Raw genomic sequence first — 17,396 nt, 5'->3', positions numbered from 1 at the left:
GTGCCTTTGTCTCAATTAGTCCAACCTAGCTACCTAACCTACTTTCATTTTGTCAATACGCGTGCCAAGTACCGAATTTGTGTAGTCTACAAATATTCTTAGAGAAAATTGCACTTTATTTCAACATATGATGCAGTTTTCTTTACGAAGTGTTAAACAGCGTGGTTGCCGCCTAGGAACTCTGTCATTTCAAAGAGCAGCTGAGGATGGAAATAATGGGGAAGTTGAGACTCCCATGTGTATGTTATACACTAAGAAGGGTGAGTTACCTGAATATGCTATAGCCAAGAGATACAAATTATTTCATAGGGTTTATACATCATTACATGTATATCGTGATTGGTGTTTTCGTTTGACTTTTCGTATATGAAATCGACTATCATTCACCGATTCTGTACTTTGAACAGGTCCAGTCCAAAGACTATTTCTACCTACATAGCTAATATGTTGACGGAGCGACTGTTAGGGCCAGTGCAGATACTTATTCAGTTTTCATTTAGATTGGGCTCGTCAAACCACACGTGACAATTGGACTATGATGTCACATGACGCCATATGACAATCCTCGGCTGACTCCGCCACACTTCATTCATGATATGCGAGGTACGAGTCATCCGAGGAACTCCAAGTATCATATGCATGTTGCTTTACCAAACTGAAGCCTGAATAGGGCTTATTTTAAGGAAGATCGATTCGTTTTATTTACTATTTCTCTGCAATAAATTCATTAAATCAATTAAGGCAAGTTCATTATTTGTTTAACTTTTGCTGTTTTTCTCGTGAGAACGTTACTTTAGCTTTTGTGTACTAAGTGTTGCATTGTGGGTCAAAATTACTGCGGAAAAAAATTCTATCTAATGAATGTGCAGTAGTCCGAATTTTCTCTTTGCCCAGGTGTTGTCGTTAGAGCTCGCAATGAGGAGCGCAACGCTCACTGAGCTCGCTATTAATATCTACGTATGTATTTAAACCTACCCAAAATAGCTTGTTTTTACCTACTTTCTGCTTTACTTGCATTTTGTGGCCAAATAGAGGAACAGCGCAAAATGTTGAGCACAAAATTCCTTTATAAAGTCACACTGATGATGGATATAACAAAAATTTGGCCAAAAAATGATACTTTCGTATATTATCAATTTCGCATAGAAAATAATGTAAAATTGCTGATTCATGAAGTAATCATTTTTTGGCCAAAATTTTGTCTTTTTCATCATTAGTCTGACTGCATGTATTAAAAAATATGTTATTCACCATGTTGTGTCGTTCAGTTTTTTGGCCACAAAATGCAGATAATACAAAAAGTAGGTAGAAATAACTACTTTTAGTAGGTTTAAATACCTACGTAGCTACATGTATTAATAGCTATGTAGGTAGAAATAGTCTTTGGACTGGACCTGTTGAAAATGCCTAAGCCATGGCCTTGTAGAACCATAAACAGTGATGAAAACCCCATTAACTGATAAAAGAGATTTATGCATGGTATGTTAAGTAAAAGAAAAACTGAACTAGTTACAATATACACTTATTTAATGACTACGAGGTAAACAGTCAAACTGTTGTGCCGAGGTAGTGGGGAAGACCTGGAAAACTGTTGCCTGAGGCCGTTTTTTTTCTGACGCTTTAAACAGGCAACAGTACATTCTGTGACCCGCTCAACAGTTCGACTATTTCATGATCACACAAAAACATAAAATACACTGTGAAACAGTTCAAAATGCCTAATTACAATTTATATTGTAGGTTAGGTAATAATAAAAGTTATCTATTATACATGTTTCTTTAGGAAGTGCTCCATGGTTGTCAATCGATATGTTGAAGAGAATAGAAAAGTTGCCTCCCATAGCACACATGCATTTATCCTCTCTGTAAGTATCCTTTATATCTGTTAAAAAAGTTATATGCCTATTTTTTTTAAATTAATGTCTATTTTTTCACCATTCTCCATATGATATGATATTATTTTGATTGCACTAATAATTAGGAAATCATCAACTTAATTTTAAATGTATATAAAATGTTTATTTCCCCTCAGCTCAGACCATTGTGAAGCAGTAGAGAAATTTCAACAAGGCATTTCCAGATTTACAGCAATGAAGGTATTAAAAGACTGCGGAACATTAACTGGAAAGATTGGAAATATACAGCTTACGTCATTTCTATCTGTTACAATCAAAACATTTAATAATAGACAAAGAAATGGGCGGGTACAATTCGACGCAGACATGGGGAAATTTGAGTTCGAAATTCATTTTCAATCCACCTGAGATGTTTTCAAAAGCAAAATATAAATGTATAATCCAAAAGACAATAATTTCAATTCCAAAATACATGTTGGTTGAAAGTTATATTGATATGAGTTTATTAGCCTATAATATAGTCTTAGGACACTGATAAAAGTCATAGTTAAGACATTTTTTTCAGGAGACGGCCATTTGATTCTAGAAGGGGGGTCAAAAATTGTTGAGTCAGATCATGCTTTGTATATACCAATTAATTTTTAGGATGTCAAGAGCTTTTTTTAGTTTTGTCCTCAATGAAAAAAAGTTTGACAGCTTTCATATTTATTTCCAAGATCATTAATCCCCCCTCCCCCTCCAACGCACACATACATAAATTATACCAAGTAGAAATCAAATATTTGTCCCTTCATATATTGTTTTAAAACGGTGGACAGAAAATTCTGATTTATATACTATTTTCAAAATTGGAATTATTTGTCTTCTGGGTCAATCAGTAATTATAATGTGCCTTCTGTTCTAGCGTAGCTGAGGTGGATTGAAAATGAATTTCAAACTGGAATTTCAATCCAATGTTTTCCCCATGTCCGCGTTGAATTGTACCACCCATTTTATTGTCTATCATTGAATGTTTTGATTGTAACAGACAGAAATGACATAAGCTGTATATTTCCAATCTTGCCAGTTAATGTTCTGCAGTCTTAACATTTTTAAAACTATCTTATGAAAACATACTGAAAAATTAGATTTATTTTACTTTTTGTTATCTACACTGCCAATGTTTATTTGTACATTAACATGAATGTCATTGACCTTGTAATTATGGAGAGGACTTATATAGGCAGTGCCTACTGCCCAATCCTATTATGATTATTCATAATAAAATATTGTGTACCTAGGTAAATTCAATCTACACTGCTATTTTAATTTATCACTTGAATACTCATATAAGAATCGATCATTTAAGACTTATTAATTGTTAAATTCTGATTAAATTAGTAAGCGGTTATCTATTTTGTCTGTCATACTTTTGTTCATGTATATTAAGACTGTATATTAAGTTAAGTTGCTCTATGATGACTATTTTTTTTTATTTTGCAGGATTTCTTGTCATATATCTCTGTACATGACACTGGAGTGGAGATTCCCTCAGGATACAACACAAAGGCTGGAACTGCTGTCTGGAACAAGGCTGGAAAGAAACTGGTTAGTTCTGAAAGGAATCTTATATGATTTATTCATGATATTCATACATGTATTTATTAATAAACTATCTACATGTACATGGTTGTTTACAATATTCTGTGAATTTACTGGGGGGTTTTTTATCACAGGGAATCTGCCATCTACTTGTTATACCTTTTTTGTTTTTCATAAGATAATACATCCAGATCTGAACTTTTCTTGTAGATAGACCCCCAGCAATTCATTAAATGTCAGGAGGCTTTTCGTCCAGCATTCTACCAGGCTCTCTCTGACAGTGATACTGACAAGAAATCGGGGAACAAGCGAGCTAAGAAAGCAGTGGACAGGACACTCAACTTTCTTGACACGATATTGGAGCTCCATAAAAAATCAGAGGTCTATCATTTAAATTATTTAACCTAAGAATAGATAGAGATGAATAGGATATCATTTGCTTCTGAAACTTAGGAATGGTCAAACTTTAGACATTTTTTTCAAAGACATATACAGACTGTACCAGTATATCCTTCAGTATTTTTAATTAGTGAAAAAAAGTGTAAACAAAGGAAATCCATCTTTTGATAAATGCATCAAGTTATAGATATGCTGTATAACAGCTAGTGTACTAAAATTAGCATAATACATGTATAGATACATGAAAGGCAAAATGTAAAATGAATATTGACTTTGGTAGATTTACAGGGTTAGATGCTGAAACAAGAATTCAGAGTTTATAATGCTTTGTTTCATGTGTTTTAGAGACTTAAGGATGTCAGTATATTTGGCTGTATTGAGGGTGGATTTAATGAGGAGGAGAGGAAAAGATCTGCCAGAGAGACTGCTTCCAGGGATGTGGATGGTGAGTTACTTTTGTATCCCTTGAAATTACCTTTCTTGGAATATCTTGGAGTTATCTTTCTTGGAACATCTGATTTTCAGTAAATGTTCTAATTTTGCAGGATTCGTCATAGAAGGCTTTTATGCCCAGAGTGAGAAAAATGACAACTTTAATGTGGAAGAGATAAAAGATATATGTAAAGTTGTTTTTGTAAGTACATAAGATTCTAAAAATTTCACACCCATGGTTTAATGGATGTTTAATGGCTAGAGTATATAAGTATACCAGATACACTGTATATGTATGTGTTAAATCTCAAAGAAGGAAATATGCTCCTAAGAGAAAAAAAAAGTCCAAGATAATTAATTATTTATTGAGTAGTTTATTCTTCTGATTGTATTTACTTCTTAAATCCAGGAAAACTTACCAGAAGAAAAACCCCGATTAATGCATGCTGTTTGGTCACCTGATCAGGTTGTTATGGCGATGGAGCTTGGCATTGATATATTTGACAGCTGGTATCCTTACAAAAAACAATTGTGGTTACCATCCATTCACATACTTCATCAATATTTACTCTAGAAAGTAACATTGTGGCTGGTAATATTTTCATCATCATTCATTCTGAAAGCAATTTGAAGAGCAAAATTTAGGTCAGCACAATGAAATATGTTCTAAAAGTGTCAGTTTATTATGAATGTAAAGTGAAAACCAGAAAACATTTGTTTTCATGTTCTGAATATAAGGAAAAACAATTGAAGGTTCCAGTTAGAAGCATAATAGTTTGCAGTTTGCATTTTCAAATTCACAGTTAACTTTTTAAGATATATTGAAATTGTTGAATATCTAATAAAGGGAAGACAAGTTTAATTTTCCATTAATTACAACTTGGATTATTTTATTGAAGAATTTTAAAAGCAGTCTTTATTTGGTAAAATTCAACCTGTCAGGACTGAAAATTCTTCAAGTAAGTTTAAGAGAACTTTGTACCCTGGTACACCTGCCAAATTAAAATTGTACACTGCCGCAAATCCACATATACACAGGCAAAATTATGAGTAAATGTTCCCATAAATATACAACACTGTGAATATACTACTTAACTGTCTAAGCTACCCTTGGTTGGTAACAGATAGGGGTGAAGCCCTTGTCTTCTCTTTTAATTACCACAAGAATCCTGAAAATGAGAAAGAGGCTGGGTCATCAAGAGGGTATAAAATCTCACTCAAAGATAAAAGGTAAGCAACAGGTGGTTACAGAGAGGCAGAGAGTAGAGTGGAATTCCAGACTGTTGGCTCAGTGATCTGAGGATTGCACAAGTTCAGTGTATACATGTATACAAATTCCCCAAACTCTGATTATATACATTCTGAAGAACTGAATGAGTGGTACACTGGTTTACCTTTCTCATACACATTTCTGCATCATTTTATCATGGATTATTTGTAAATATAGAAACTTGCATGGTTTGCAGTTGGATAAGGTATTTATTCCATAAGTTGTGTGATATCTATCCCTAATCCTTGGCAAGGGGATAGGAAACACATCAACTTTCTATAATTTAAATATTAAAAAAATGGCTTTCCACTAGTTGGTAAGTGAAATAGACATACTCGGTATTGTTTATGCCCTGATTGTACATTGTTTTCCATGAACCCAAAATTCTTCATAGCATTTTGATCCTGATATGAGCATTTGTAATAAAGAATGAAAACAAAGGTCAAGGTCAATGGGTATCAAGGGAAATTGTGTTCTTTGGACCCTTGACTATAAAATAAAATGAAGCTATTGCTTTTTGTTATCCAGCTTAAGAAATTTTGTTTTGATCTAAAAGTATTTAAAAGTATTATATTCAGAAGGGTCAAGGTCATCTAGGAATGTCAAGTTTATATGTGTCTGGAGGCTACAGTTTTTGACTTTGGTTTGAACAGTTTCAAATTATGATATATTTATTACATTTTTTGAAGACAACAACTTTTAAAATGTTTTTAATTAAAATGAGATCACTGTCCTTTTTATTGGACATACATGTACTTTTGACAAATATCAAGGTCATTATTCAAGTCATATTACCGAGGCCATGAATGGTTGGTAAAGAGAATAATGATTGTAGAGGAGAAAAAGTCCCTGTTTGTTTGTTTAATTATTTGTTTCTATTGATAAAAAAAACTGCAAAGGTCTGATAAGTCAGGTTTTAAATTCTGCATATTAAAAGAGAAGGCATAAACATCAGGAGGTTTTAATTTTTTTTTTTCAGCATGTTTGAGGATTTCCAGGCCCCCCTTCCAGGTTGTTCATGTTACACCTGTCAGAATTTTACTCGATCTTACATCCATCATCTCCTCAACACCTCCGAACTTCTAGCTCCAGTCCTGCTCATGATGTAAGTCAAACCTACATGTATTCATTATTAACTCATAGCAGAGAATTGTAACTTCATATAATGCCTGACACTGAAATCCATTTCCTCCTAGTGGTTGTACTCTTGTTAGGTTGGTGAAATGTCATGTACTTCTGAAGTTTAAGCACTTTTTAAAGTTTCTGATACACAAATATTAGATACTCTGTTTATCAGATTTTTTTAATCAAAAATATAGAATATAGAAGCTTATGAGAACAGGACACGTTACAGTTTAATCCAAAAGGGTTTCTCACTTATATACATTCTGCCATTTAGAAAAAAAAAACTCTTGACAATTAAAACAATTATAATGCAACACAATATTATGCAAAATGCTATTTTACAATTTTATATTTTAGTGAAATCACTGTAATGCAAAAATATATTTGATGGGGGAATAAATTAAACAAATCTGAAAGATAGTTAAGATTTTTTTCTGTATACAGTAAAACTCGTTTAGTACGAACACGGATATTGCGAATTCACGGTTATAGCGAAGTCATTTTGGATCCCCACCTATATTAATTAAATTAATTTCTTAGTCGTTTATAACGAATTACGGATATAGCGAAGTAATTTCATAGGTCCCTGTGACTTCGTTATAACCGAGTTTTGCTGTATTTCATTGATTATCATTTTAAGATGGTGTCACTTTGTTTTCAATTCATTGTTAACCTTTCAAATGACAGTGTTTAATTCAATTCATTGTTAATAACCTTTTGCTGTATTTCATTGATTATCATTTTAAGATGGTGTCACTTTGTTTTCAATTCATTGTTAACCTTTCAAATGACAGTGTTTAATTCTGAATGAATATGCATCTCCTTTTAAAATTTTTCACTAAGATTTTAAGCAGGTATATTGTATGCACTGTAAATTAAGGCATTTGGGTCACTGTGCACATAACTAAATACTGTGTTCATAAGAGATATCATTTCAAGGTCATTAAACTAAAGACAGCCCAAAAAAATTCTTTATGTGCTTGCACTGTTGATGTCAGTAAATTTGACACCATCAATATGTATGTAATTTTTGGAAAAGAATGAAAGCTCAGGTATTTTAAATATTGAAGTAATATCTATGTCTATTTTTATCTACAGTGTTTATGCTTAAAAGGGAACTGAAAGGACCTTTCATGTCAAACTGATTTAAACACAATGTAAAATTATAAAGTGAAATCTGAAGACAGAGCTTTATGAGAGGTTTTGTAATGTATATAAAGATCAAGATAAGATTGGTAGAGATAATCTTCAATAGAAAGGGATGTAAAATAGATTTCTTCATAGGCGTTAAAGCCAGTCCGCGATGGCACATACCTGAAGAATGTCAGTTAGACGTCTAAGGTGGACCTCTGATGGTTATCTGTATAGTATCAGGTGCAACTTTCGCACCAAGTGTGCACAGAGATACTGAATTAACTCAAAAGTACAAGGAGAAAAAATGTGTGTAAGATAAACCATGCTTTTCTTTTCTTAATATTTTTCATGATACATATTTATTCATGGGAAATTTTGTTTAAGGGATTTTAAGTTATTGCATTATGTTTATTATTTTTAAACATTATTTTTAAAACTTTAATGCATCTTAATTCAAACTTAAATAAGTTTATGTCTAAAATAAATCTAAAATATTAAAAAGGATAAAAACAAATAGCATGCGTATGCCACCTATATATTAGCCCTCTCAGAAAAAAGAAATATAAGTGATTTTGTTTTTAAGCTCTAATGGTCAAATTATCAAAACACTTAAATCAGAAATCCTCTTATCATTTTGATCTGATTTTGATAAGATTAAAATTCAAAAAATCAAGTCCAGATGAAAATTTTAAAGTATTAACCAGTGGAGCTACAGTCTCATAGGAGACTTCTAGTTTAAAGAAAAACTGATATATTTTTTTGTTTGTTTTTTTTTTCAGACACAATTTTCATCATTATTTTGAGTTTTTCCATGCCCTTCAAACATCACTAAAGGAAGATCAATTCCAAGAGCTAAAGACGTTGATACTTGAACAAAAACCACATTGAAAGTTAAAATGGGTAGGGGATTATGATGCCGGTAATAAATTATTATAAGTGCCTATGTAGCAAGTTTCTTTTCTATTTAAATGAAACTGAACACATCTACAAAAAAAAAGAGTCATCGGTGGAATAATTATCAGATCGGGGTCACGAATGGCTGAGATTTGCTTGATTAGAGGGCAGACGTGTAAAAGCATACCGTTTACTTTAACTTTTTCACAAATTGTTATTTTTATTTCAAAATAAACAGCAAGATGGAATGTGTAATGTGTTTTCTGATCAAAATTTACACAGGTTGCTATTTCCTTGACTCTTTATATACTGCGTAAGTATTTTTTAGGTGCAAGATGCTTGAAGAAACACGTAGTATCTTTTTACTCTGTTAAATTCCAGATGTTAAGTTTAGTGTAGCTTTAGTTGTGTTGACACATTCTCTGCCTAAGCCTGTCATGCGTTGCTTTACCGCCATCAACGTGTCTGCGGAATTTCTCTACATCGTGATGGCTTTTACGGTGTCCATACCGCAAAACAACAAATTAAAAGAGCATGAAATGAAACCTGAAGATAATTATGTAATCTTGTTTGGCATACTCTAAAACCTGGCCTGGCCCCTTTGGCCTGGCCTGGCCTCTAAGTTGGCCTGGTCTCTATTTTGGCCTCTAATTTGGCTTCAAACCAAATTTTGGCCTGGCCTCAAAAGTTGGCCTGGCCTCAAATTTGGCCTCTGTAAAAAATTTTGGCCTCAATTTTGGCCTCACTCAAAAATAATTTCTTTTTAAGAATTTGATTGATTTGATTGATTTTTTATTGGTTTCATTTTTTTCAAAGATTAAGCAGTTAAATTATATATTTCTGTTGATATGTAAATGTGAACATTAAAATAATAATACACTACTACCAATCTGATTTATTTTTATTGATTTTCTATTGATCAGTTGCAATTCTGAAGACTATAACACAGAGCATATAGTTTTACTTTCAATAAGATACTACCGTATCTTAATGATATAAATAGTAAATGTGATTTTAATTTTTTTTCCATGGTAGGATTAAACAGAGTAAAACATTTAGAAACATCAATTTTAATTATCAAGACAACAAAGAAATGCAGATGGGTAGTAATTACCTAAGAACTAAATAGAATTTAAAATTTGCTATTTTAGGTATTACTTGTTACAAGTTTTTTAAAACTGTCTTTATTCAGAATAAAAAAAAATCTTTGAGGACGAGGACTACTTTTAAAAACTGATAGAAAAAGTGTCAATACTATGATATGCAAGTAATTGGCCACATTTTATATGATAGGGTTCTAATGGTCTGGTTGATAGGATTCAATTGTTTTACAGCACAAATGTTAATAAACTATCATCAAACTCATTTTTTGTTTTGATAATTGTAGGTAGTGAAAGTTGTAGCAGGAATTTTTTTTACAAATCATGGGTGGCTTAACAGACTATACACATACACATTTCATTACTGATTAACATCAACCTTAACTCCCTGTCAAGAACCATGCTGCAGGATTTTTTGTCATTAGATATCCAATTACAGTGTTACCGCACAGGAACAGAAAGTTACAAATTATCTGATAAATGTTATTTATATCCATTCTTTAAATATCAACTGTTCTGAGATTAAAGTACATATGAATTTTGAACAATCAAATCAGTATATTAATATAAATATTTTGGTATCTGCATTGGTATGTGGTAGTATATTTATTTAAAAATTCTGTAGTGCCTGTATTCATATATCACATTTAAGATAATGCAAGACTCTACAGTGTGTGAAAAGTGATGATTCATCACTTAACAGGTGGAATTTTTCAAACATCTGACATAAATTATTACTAGAGATTTTTTCAATATACACAATTTGGAAAACAAAAAATAAACGCTGATACTTTTTTCCCAAAATAATTAAGCAAGAGTGTCGGTAGTGTGTCAGAATAAAATACTGGTCATCAAATCATAAAATGAAATAAGTGTACACTGACCGATTGAAAATCAATAAAATAAATCATATTGGTGGCAGTACTTGATTACTTTTAATGTTCACATTTACATATCAACAGAAATATATTATTTACCTGCTTAATCTTTGAAAAAATGAAACCAATAAAAAAATCAATCAAATCAATCAAATTCTGAAAAAGAAATTATTTTTGAGTGAGGCCAAAATTGAGGCCAAAATTTTTTACAGAGGCCAAATTTGAGGCCAGGCCAACTTTTGAGGCCAGGCCAAAATTTGTTTGAAGCCAAATTAGATAGAGGCCAACACAGGCCAGGCCAAAGGGGCCAGTTTTATTCTTGTTTAGCAGAAAGACAATTTTTTTATGTAATGCTAGGAAACTTGACACATCCTCGCCGAACTCCGACAGTCCCGAGAATGATTAAACTGAAAACGACCATGTATTTTTGATGTACTACACTAAATCAATCTGTTCATGATACAACACAGTTTTTTTTTGGACATTTTTTATGTTTCCTTAGTTTTATCTAACTGTTACATCGAATATATGGCCACATGATCATTTAGACGCACGTGTTTCTTCCATGGTGGCAAAGCATTCAAATCACGACATGGACAAACCGAAAGTAAATATTTTCACCGCGGTGTCAAGTAACATTGTACAAGACTTGGTTCTGTTTGAAGACACGTTTTATACCTTTCGTGAATTATGAAGATAAACAAAGTTTAACAATTGTTGCTACAACATTTGGAAAAAAGGGATGTCTTGTACCAGCTACATTGCACATTGACAATGTATTGCTCTGCTTTGCTGACGAGCAATTACTGCAAAGTCGTGACAATAGGAGAAATTCTTTATGCTTAACAATAAACATACAGAAAAATTTGAAAATAAGTTGTTAAAGGTCTAAACTAAACCTTGCCAAATCTGTTGAAAAGGGCCCAATTATTATGAACTGTTATTCATAATGCGGGGTTGAAAACGAGCACTATAACTTGACAAGAACGACAAAAACTGAGGAAGAAACGACGACACAGAAGAACGACTTAAAAATAGAACAAAACGGAGTTTGAGACAACAAAAGAGAAACAAAACGGAGAACCGCTATACATGAACGATAAAACGGAGTAAGAAACGACAAAACGGAATGAGAAACGACAAAGGAACGACAAATCGAACTAAGAAACAAAAAAAAAAAGGCGACAAAACGGAACCCGTAAATGAGCGATAAAACAGAGTAGGAAAAGACAAAGAGAGACAAACAGAATAAGAACCGTCAAAAGAGCAACAAATCAGAGTATGAAATTAAAATAGAGCGACAAAACGGAGTTAAAAACTATTAAGAGTAAGAAAAAACAAAAGAGCGACAAAACAGATTGGAAAACTACAAAAGAGCGACACAACAGAGTAAGAAACGACAAAAGAGCGACAAAACGGAGTAAGAAACTACAAAAAGCGACACAACGGAGTAGAAAATGTTAAGGTTGGACAAAATGTACAGAGCGAGGGCTTTAGAGCATAAAAAAGCCAGCAAGATTATCACCACCCATGTCGCCGTCGCTTCCTCTCATTGTCGCCATTGCATTTGGCTATGCCGCTCTGATTTCTTGCTTACTCGGTCTAAGAGAGAACGGGAGGCCCATCGTCAAGATGATTGACTGTGCCTTCCCTCTCTTATACGTCTCTGCTGTGTTCGATGGCAACAATATGTTTTGTCGGACCCAAGAACAACCAAACTGTTTGCCCGAGGCCTTTAGGATGAAGGCAAACAGTTTGGTTCGAGGGATGGACATAACGCATTTTGCCCGAAAACACAGTCAATAAATGTTTTGTCATACCTTTTACTTTTTATTTTGACGATTCATTGTGTAAGTTTCGTTTACCCGCACTACAGTTCCGTCCAACTCCAATTAGATATATAACTGACGTACTCCACCTACTCTGTGACGTAAGCGGTCCAATATCTCATCAATCGGTCCAACATCTCACTCTGCGTTCAAACATTTTTTTTTATGTCCGCTCAGTAAAACATTGGAAATATTCGACTTTTTTTGGTATAGAATTGTAAAGGGCACAAATTTGAAAGGTATTTACTAATGTATAGATTGTACACCATTTGCATATAATCCCTCGTCTTTTACTTCTTTAAAAATTTCAGGTAATAGTGAGTATGTCTGTAAAATTCTTGGCGAAAGGTTTCATCCTTTGGAGTAGTTCATTTCAAAGGCAACTAGACTAGTGCACACCTTCCGACAAAACTGCTGACAATACATATTTAGGCTTTTAAATTTAAACAGGATACATTTTAGCTTGATGGCCTATGACAATAGGTTAGGAAGGGGAAAAAGTGAGATATGCGTAAATAATAAGAGGCCCCCACATATTTATGCAGAGTGAATGAATGCGTAATGAAGTAAGGTAACAAAGGTGATCCCCCTGTAGATCTCTGACGATCAAACGAACAAAACTGGGTCGGGTGTCTGCTCCAAATGTCAACGGACGGGTAGGACACCATCGTGTGGAGGCTTCAAACAATGACGGCATTAGATCATTGTAGATAGTAAATCCCTCAGTCTTTGAACTCATCTTTCATATTGAAACTGTGTCAGTTTATTTCCTTTGCTTCATTGGATCAAAAAATTATATTTTTAGTCATCTGATTCACTAAGGTTATTAAATAAATATGTACCTCTTCGTTTTAACCTCGTTGCTTTGGTTGAAACTTATATGAATATTTTCAGTTTTTTTTTCAATGGAACCAAAAACAGCTGAGACTAAAGAGAAACAAAGTAAATTTATATCACTGTGACCAAAAAGCCCTTTACTCATGGAAATCATGCAGATATTATTACAGAAAGAGTGAAATTTATTTCCCATTCGCATTTGGTTCAGGTCCAATGCAGGGTGTTTAAAATAGGATTATCTATTTTGAAATTTTAGAACACCTTTGAAAATCTCATTTACTCATTAAAATCTGGTAGCCAAATTCGTTTTGGTGATTGTAAGTAACATTAGTCTTGCACTATAATTGTAAAGTTCCTCCTCCTCCAGTTCAGAAATCAGGGTAGGGCAAAGTTGCTTATAATTTGAAAGTTCATAATCTTTTAAAATCTTCATTACTCACTTACACGTAGCTGGCATTTTTTTTTTACATGAGCTCTTTCATGATGTAAATTGAATTTACTAGTATGTGGTTATGATGTAAATTGAATTTATTTGGTCATGATGTAAATTGAATTTATATGGTGACAATAAATAAAATTTATTGTCACGTTGAAAAAAATGTATACACTATTAAGTGGTTAATTCAGATAAAAACAACAACACGACAACTGAAGATACTAGTAAATAAATCTAAGTATCAAAATAATTTTAAAAATACATCAAAGGTTGAAGAAAAGTTAATTTTCAAGACGAAATTATTGACCGTTTCCTCAATTTGGAAGCCTAAAAATTAACGGAATTTTGGAGCTAAAGTTGAATGATTAGTTCTGATATACAGTTCTACTGGATTCAGTAGTTCCTAGCTAGGAAAATTAATCTATACTGAAAGGAAAAAGAAACGCAGGGTAGCATTTCTTTTGACAACATCTTTTCGAAAATTGGTAATTTAATTTCATCAGTTTGTTAATAAAATTTATGACGTCACGTAGGGAAAACGCTAAAAAGCAAAACATTTCTTAATTGCATTATTTGATGCATATGAGGTATGCAAATTGTTTTTCAATATGTACATTAATATTTTGCTTTGCTCAGTTTACATTATGGTTACATTATTTAATAAAAAGGCAACACAAATAAGCATTTTTGAAATTTTCCCCCATAAATCTTGTTACCCGTTGTCAAAGAGGGTCTGGAATGGTTTTCAATCAACCGTGACGATGACGTTAACGCAAAACAGAGCCATGTAACTTTTTGGTCCTGTCATCTGTTGACCTTAGGACCGCAAAAACAGCTATTTATAATCAATTAGAATTATTACATTCATACGAAATTTGAATGAAAACAATTCCGCAATTTGATTTTTTGAGCCATTCAACTCACTGTTTTATTCCCCTCAATGGCGCATGCGCGCGCCGTTTTATGTAAACAATCAGTTAGGCTAAGCTGTGGAGATGCAAAGGAGAAATAAGGCTCTGACAGATGCACGGGAGAGACATTGAAGATAATGAGAGTTTTCGATTTTGCACTTTTTGAGGGTATCTTTATATGAGTTTCAGTAACTCATGAATTATAAGACAAAATCAAATGGGAATTTGGTTATATCTTTTTGAAAGATGATTTTAAAAGTTAGATATAAAAACTATAACATATTTTATGAAAAAAAATTTAATTCACCTCAAAAGTTTACCCTGCGTTTCTTTTTCCTTTCAGTATACGTATTTCTTACACTCTTTTCGCTTTACTTTAATTTCATTTTGTAATACTATAGGATGCCAAAAAATTCTTCATTGCTTTCGCAATTTTCATGTACAAATGTGAAAAAGCTTTGCTTGTGGTTGTGGTTACATTGTGTGGTACGTTCTTTTTGATTTACCTTAACTTCCTGTCAATGTTGATTAGGACCGTGCTAAAATCAATGTCTGTCTCCAAGAAAAAAAGTGAAAAAATTAGGTTCCCATCGCCCTGGATGCCGTTTTATGTAAACAATCGTTAGGCTAAGCTGTGGAGATCGGATCTTATCGGTCCATCAGTAGCTACAGCACTTGTAGGGCGTCGCTGATAAGGCGGGAGACGTGGAGCTGTAGCCAGTGGCCCCCGCTCTGACATCTCACCCTCCTCAGTGGTTGTGGGTTATTGTGTGGCGTTTATTTACCTTTGTAATAAATTGGCCAGAGTGATGCATCCCTCAACAGGTTTCTATTGATGCTGGCTTCTGATATTGCATTTCTGCTTTAAGTGTTTTATGGTTATTGCATCTCTCTCTCTCTCTCTCAGAAAGTTTTATGATTATCGTAATTAATCAGACACAACCCATGACAGAGCTCTGAAATCTTCGTCTGTATAGAATTTATTAATGAGTTCGAGTTTCCTCTGCGCTTTACTTTGATCCTCTCATCCGTTATCAGCAAACTGATGAGCTGCGATGATGTTGACTTGAAAACTTCAGAAAACACAGATAAACTGGGCTTCAGTCGAACTCTACAAATCCTAGCAACTCTAACAGCTGTCAAATTTAACTTTATGACTTTTCAAACATCTTTTGATATGATCGCTTGATTCCACATGGCGAAGATGTTTATAAAGATTTTTGTTATGGATATCGGAATTGGCAAAGATTCATTCAGAAGCCAATAAAGCTGTAGTAAATGTATGAACCCGTGTCATTCCTCGATATGGTAGATGAAAATGAGCAAAAGAGATATGTTTTGTTATGGGTTTTTTTTCCCTATAGTCTACTGGGAATTTTCTCTATGTTTTATCAATATCTAGATGCATGTTTATTGTCATTTTGCAGTCTATGGGTTATAACTACATGGCAAACATTATGGTCCGTAAGAAAAGATTACTAAGTAAACCAGTTATGTTACTATATGTCTGTTTTTTGTGTGGGGTATTGGGTTCTGAAGCCAGCGCTAGGAATCTCATTCATGCTGATAGTGTTGATGTTTTCTCTGTACCTGTTTTCACCATTCATACGGCATATCATCCACTGATGTTAACATGCAATCTCAGAGCTGCAGTAATTTCTCACGCAACATTATCTTTTTTCACTGAGAAAGTGCTTATCGTTCTACAGCCAGCATTTCCGGACAGTTGTTCAACGCTTCCGACTCTCACACTTACAATTCCCGCCCTTTATCCACTTGGAAAAACAAAAATTTCAAAACGATAGATGTTCACTTGAAAAACAACATAATTTGTACATTAGCAACCAGAAGTTATTGGTTGTATACATCGAAGTGAATTATAGATGAAAAAGAATTTTCAGTCAACGCAAAATGGTAACACTTAAAGAAAAGGTTACTGACTTATTCCCACATGGTTTTTATTTTTATTTCTTATAAGTTTTAAATGCCTTGTATTTTGATTTATAGGAAAATCTTTAGTGTAAATAACTAGTGTATGAAACTGAAAAGTTAACGTCATATCACTGAGAAATGAATTCAAATCCACTTACCACAGGGTACTGCCTGGGAATTATAACAATTCTTAAATTAATGCTTTAATATCCATAAGGTGTTTAAAATCATTACTTCTATTTTTATGTGTGACTTTTGATGCTTAACCGAGCACACAAATTGACTGAAATCGAAGTCAAGCAAACACTAGGTTTAGTTTGCTCATAACAAAATTGATTTAAAGTCAATCTTGCCCTACCAGGGAATGTACTTCAAAAGCGTTAATTGGAAAATGAGTTCGCATTTGATTTTATTATTGTTTTTCCCAGATTCTGTGTCAAGTTTTTATTTCTTTTACGTTAATCTATTACAGTTTTAGTGGGATCATGCTGCAAATCGAACAGACAATTGGATTTTTGTGCAATTTATTTTCTCGAGGAACAGATATGCTAAGATTTGTGACCGTGGGAATGAGGTGTCTAACGTTTTCTATGGGAAATGTTTATGAAATATCATCTAATTCGAGTTGTGCCACTGCCAATTTTTATTATTGACAAGTAACTACGCGTTTGTTTCCTTTTACAGTAATTTTCAATCAATCTAAGCAGAGTTAAAAGTTTGAGCCGAAACTCGTGCGGAGATGATAGCTTATACCGGAATATAAAACTGGAACGGCACGCGCG

General features: G+C 33.3%; 1 protein-coding gene across 1 annotated transcript; it reads left to right on the top strand.

Annotated features, from left to right (window-relative positions):
• Positions 1 to 37: 37 nt before the first annotated feature.
• LOC134229934 (queuine tRNA-ribosyltransferase accessory subunit 2-like) lies at positions 38 to 8,889 on the top strand. The gene is made up of 11 exons (XM_062711717.1): positions 38 to 260; positions 1,784 to 1,865; positions 2,033 to 2,096; positions 3,339 to 3,443; positions 3,648 to 3,818; positions 4,182 to 4,281; positions 4,382 to 4,470; positions 4,678 to 4,778; positions 5,373 to 5,498; positions 6,518 to 6,643; positions 8,577 to 8,889. Exons 1-11 carry the CDS (start codon positions 128 to 130, stop codon positions 8,683 to 8,685), a joined length of 1,206 nt encoding a protein of 401 aa, XP_062567701.1. The 5' UTR covers positions 38 to 127; the 3' UTR covers positions 8,686 to 8,889.
• The last annotated feature ends 8,507 nt before the right edge of the window (positions 8,890 to 17,396 follow it).

Source organism: Saccostrea cucullata, unplaced genomic scaffold (genome assembly GCF_032062105.1).
Source record: "Saccostrea cucullata isolate Sc308-1 unplaced genomic scaffold, CSIRO_AGI_Scuc_v1 ctg423, whole genome shotgun sequence".
Taxonomy (NCBI): domain Eukaryota; kingdom Metazoa; phylum Mollusca; class Bivalvia; order Ostreida; family Ostreidae; genus Saccostrea; species Saccostrea cuccullata.
Note: the sequence above shows the minus strand (reverse complement) of the source record. Positions and strands in the feature narration are given on the sequence as shown.

Coding starts and splice junctions, on each gene's coding strand:
- LOC134229934 (XM_062711717.1), top strand. CDS start 128: ATGATGCAGTTTTCTTTACGAAGTGTTAAACAGCGTGGTTGCCGCCTA. Junction 3,444..3,647: donor ACAAGGCTGGAAAGAAACTG/GTTAGTTCTGAA, acceptor CTTTTCTTGTAG/ATAGACCCCCAGCAATTCAT. Junction 4,779..5,372: donor ATTGATATATTTGACAGCTG/GTATCCTTACAA, acceptor TAACTGTCTAAG/CTACCCTTGGTTGGTAACAG.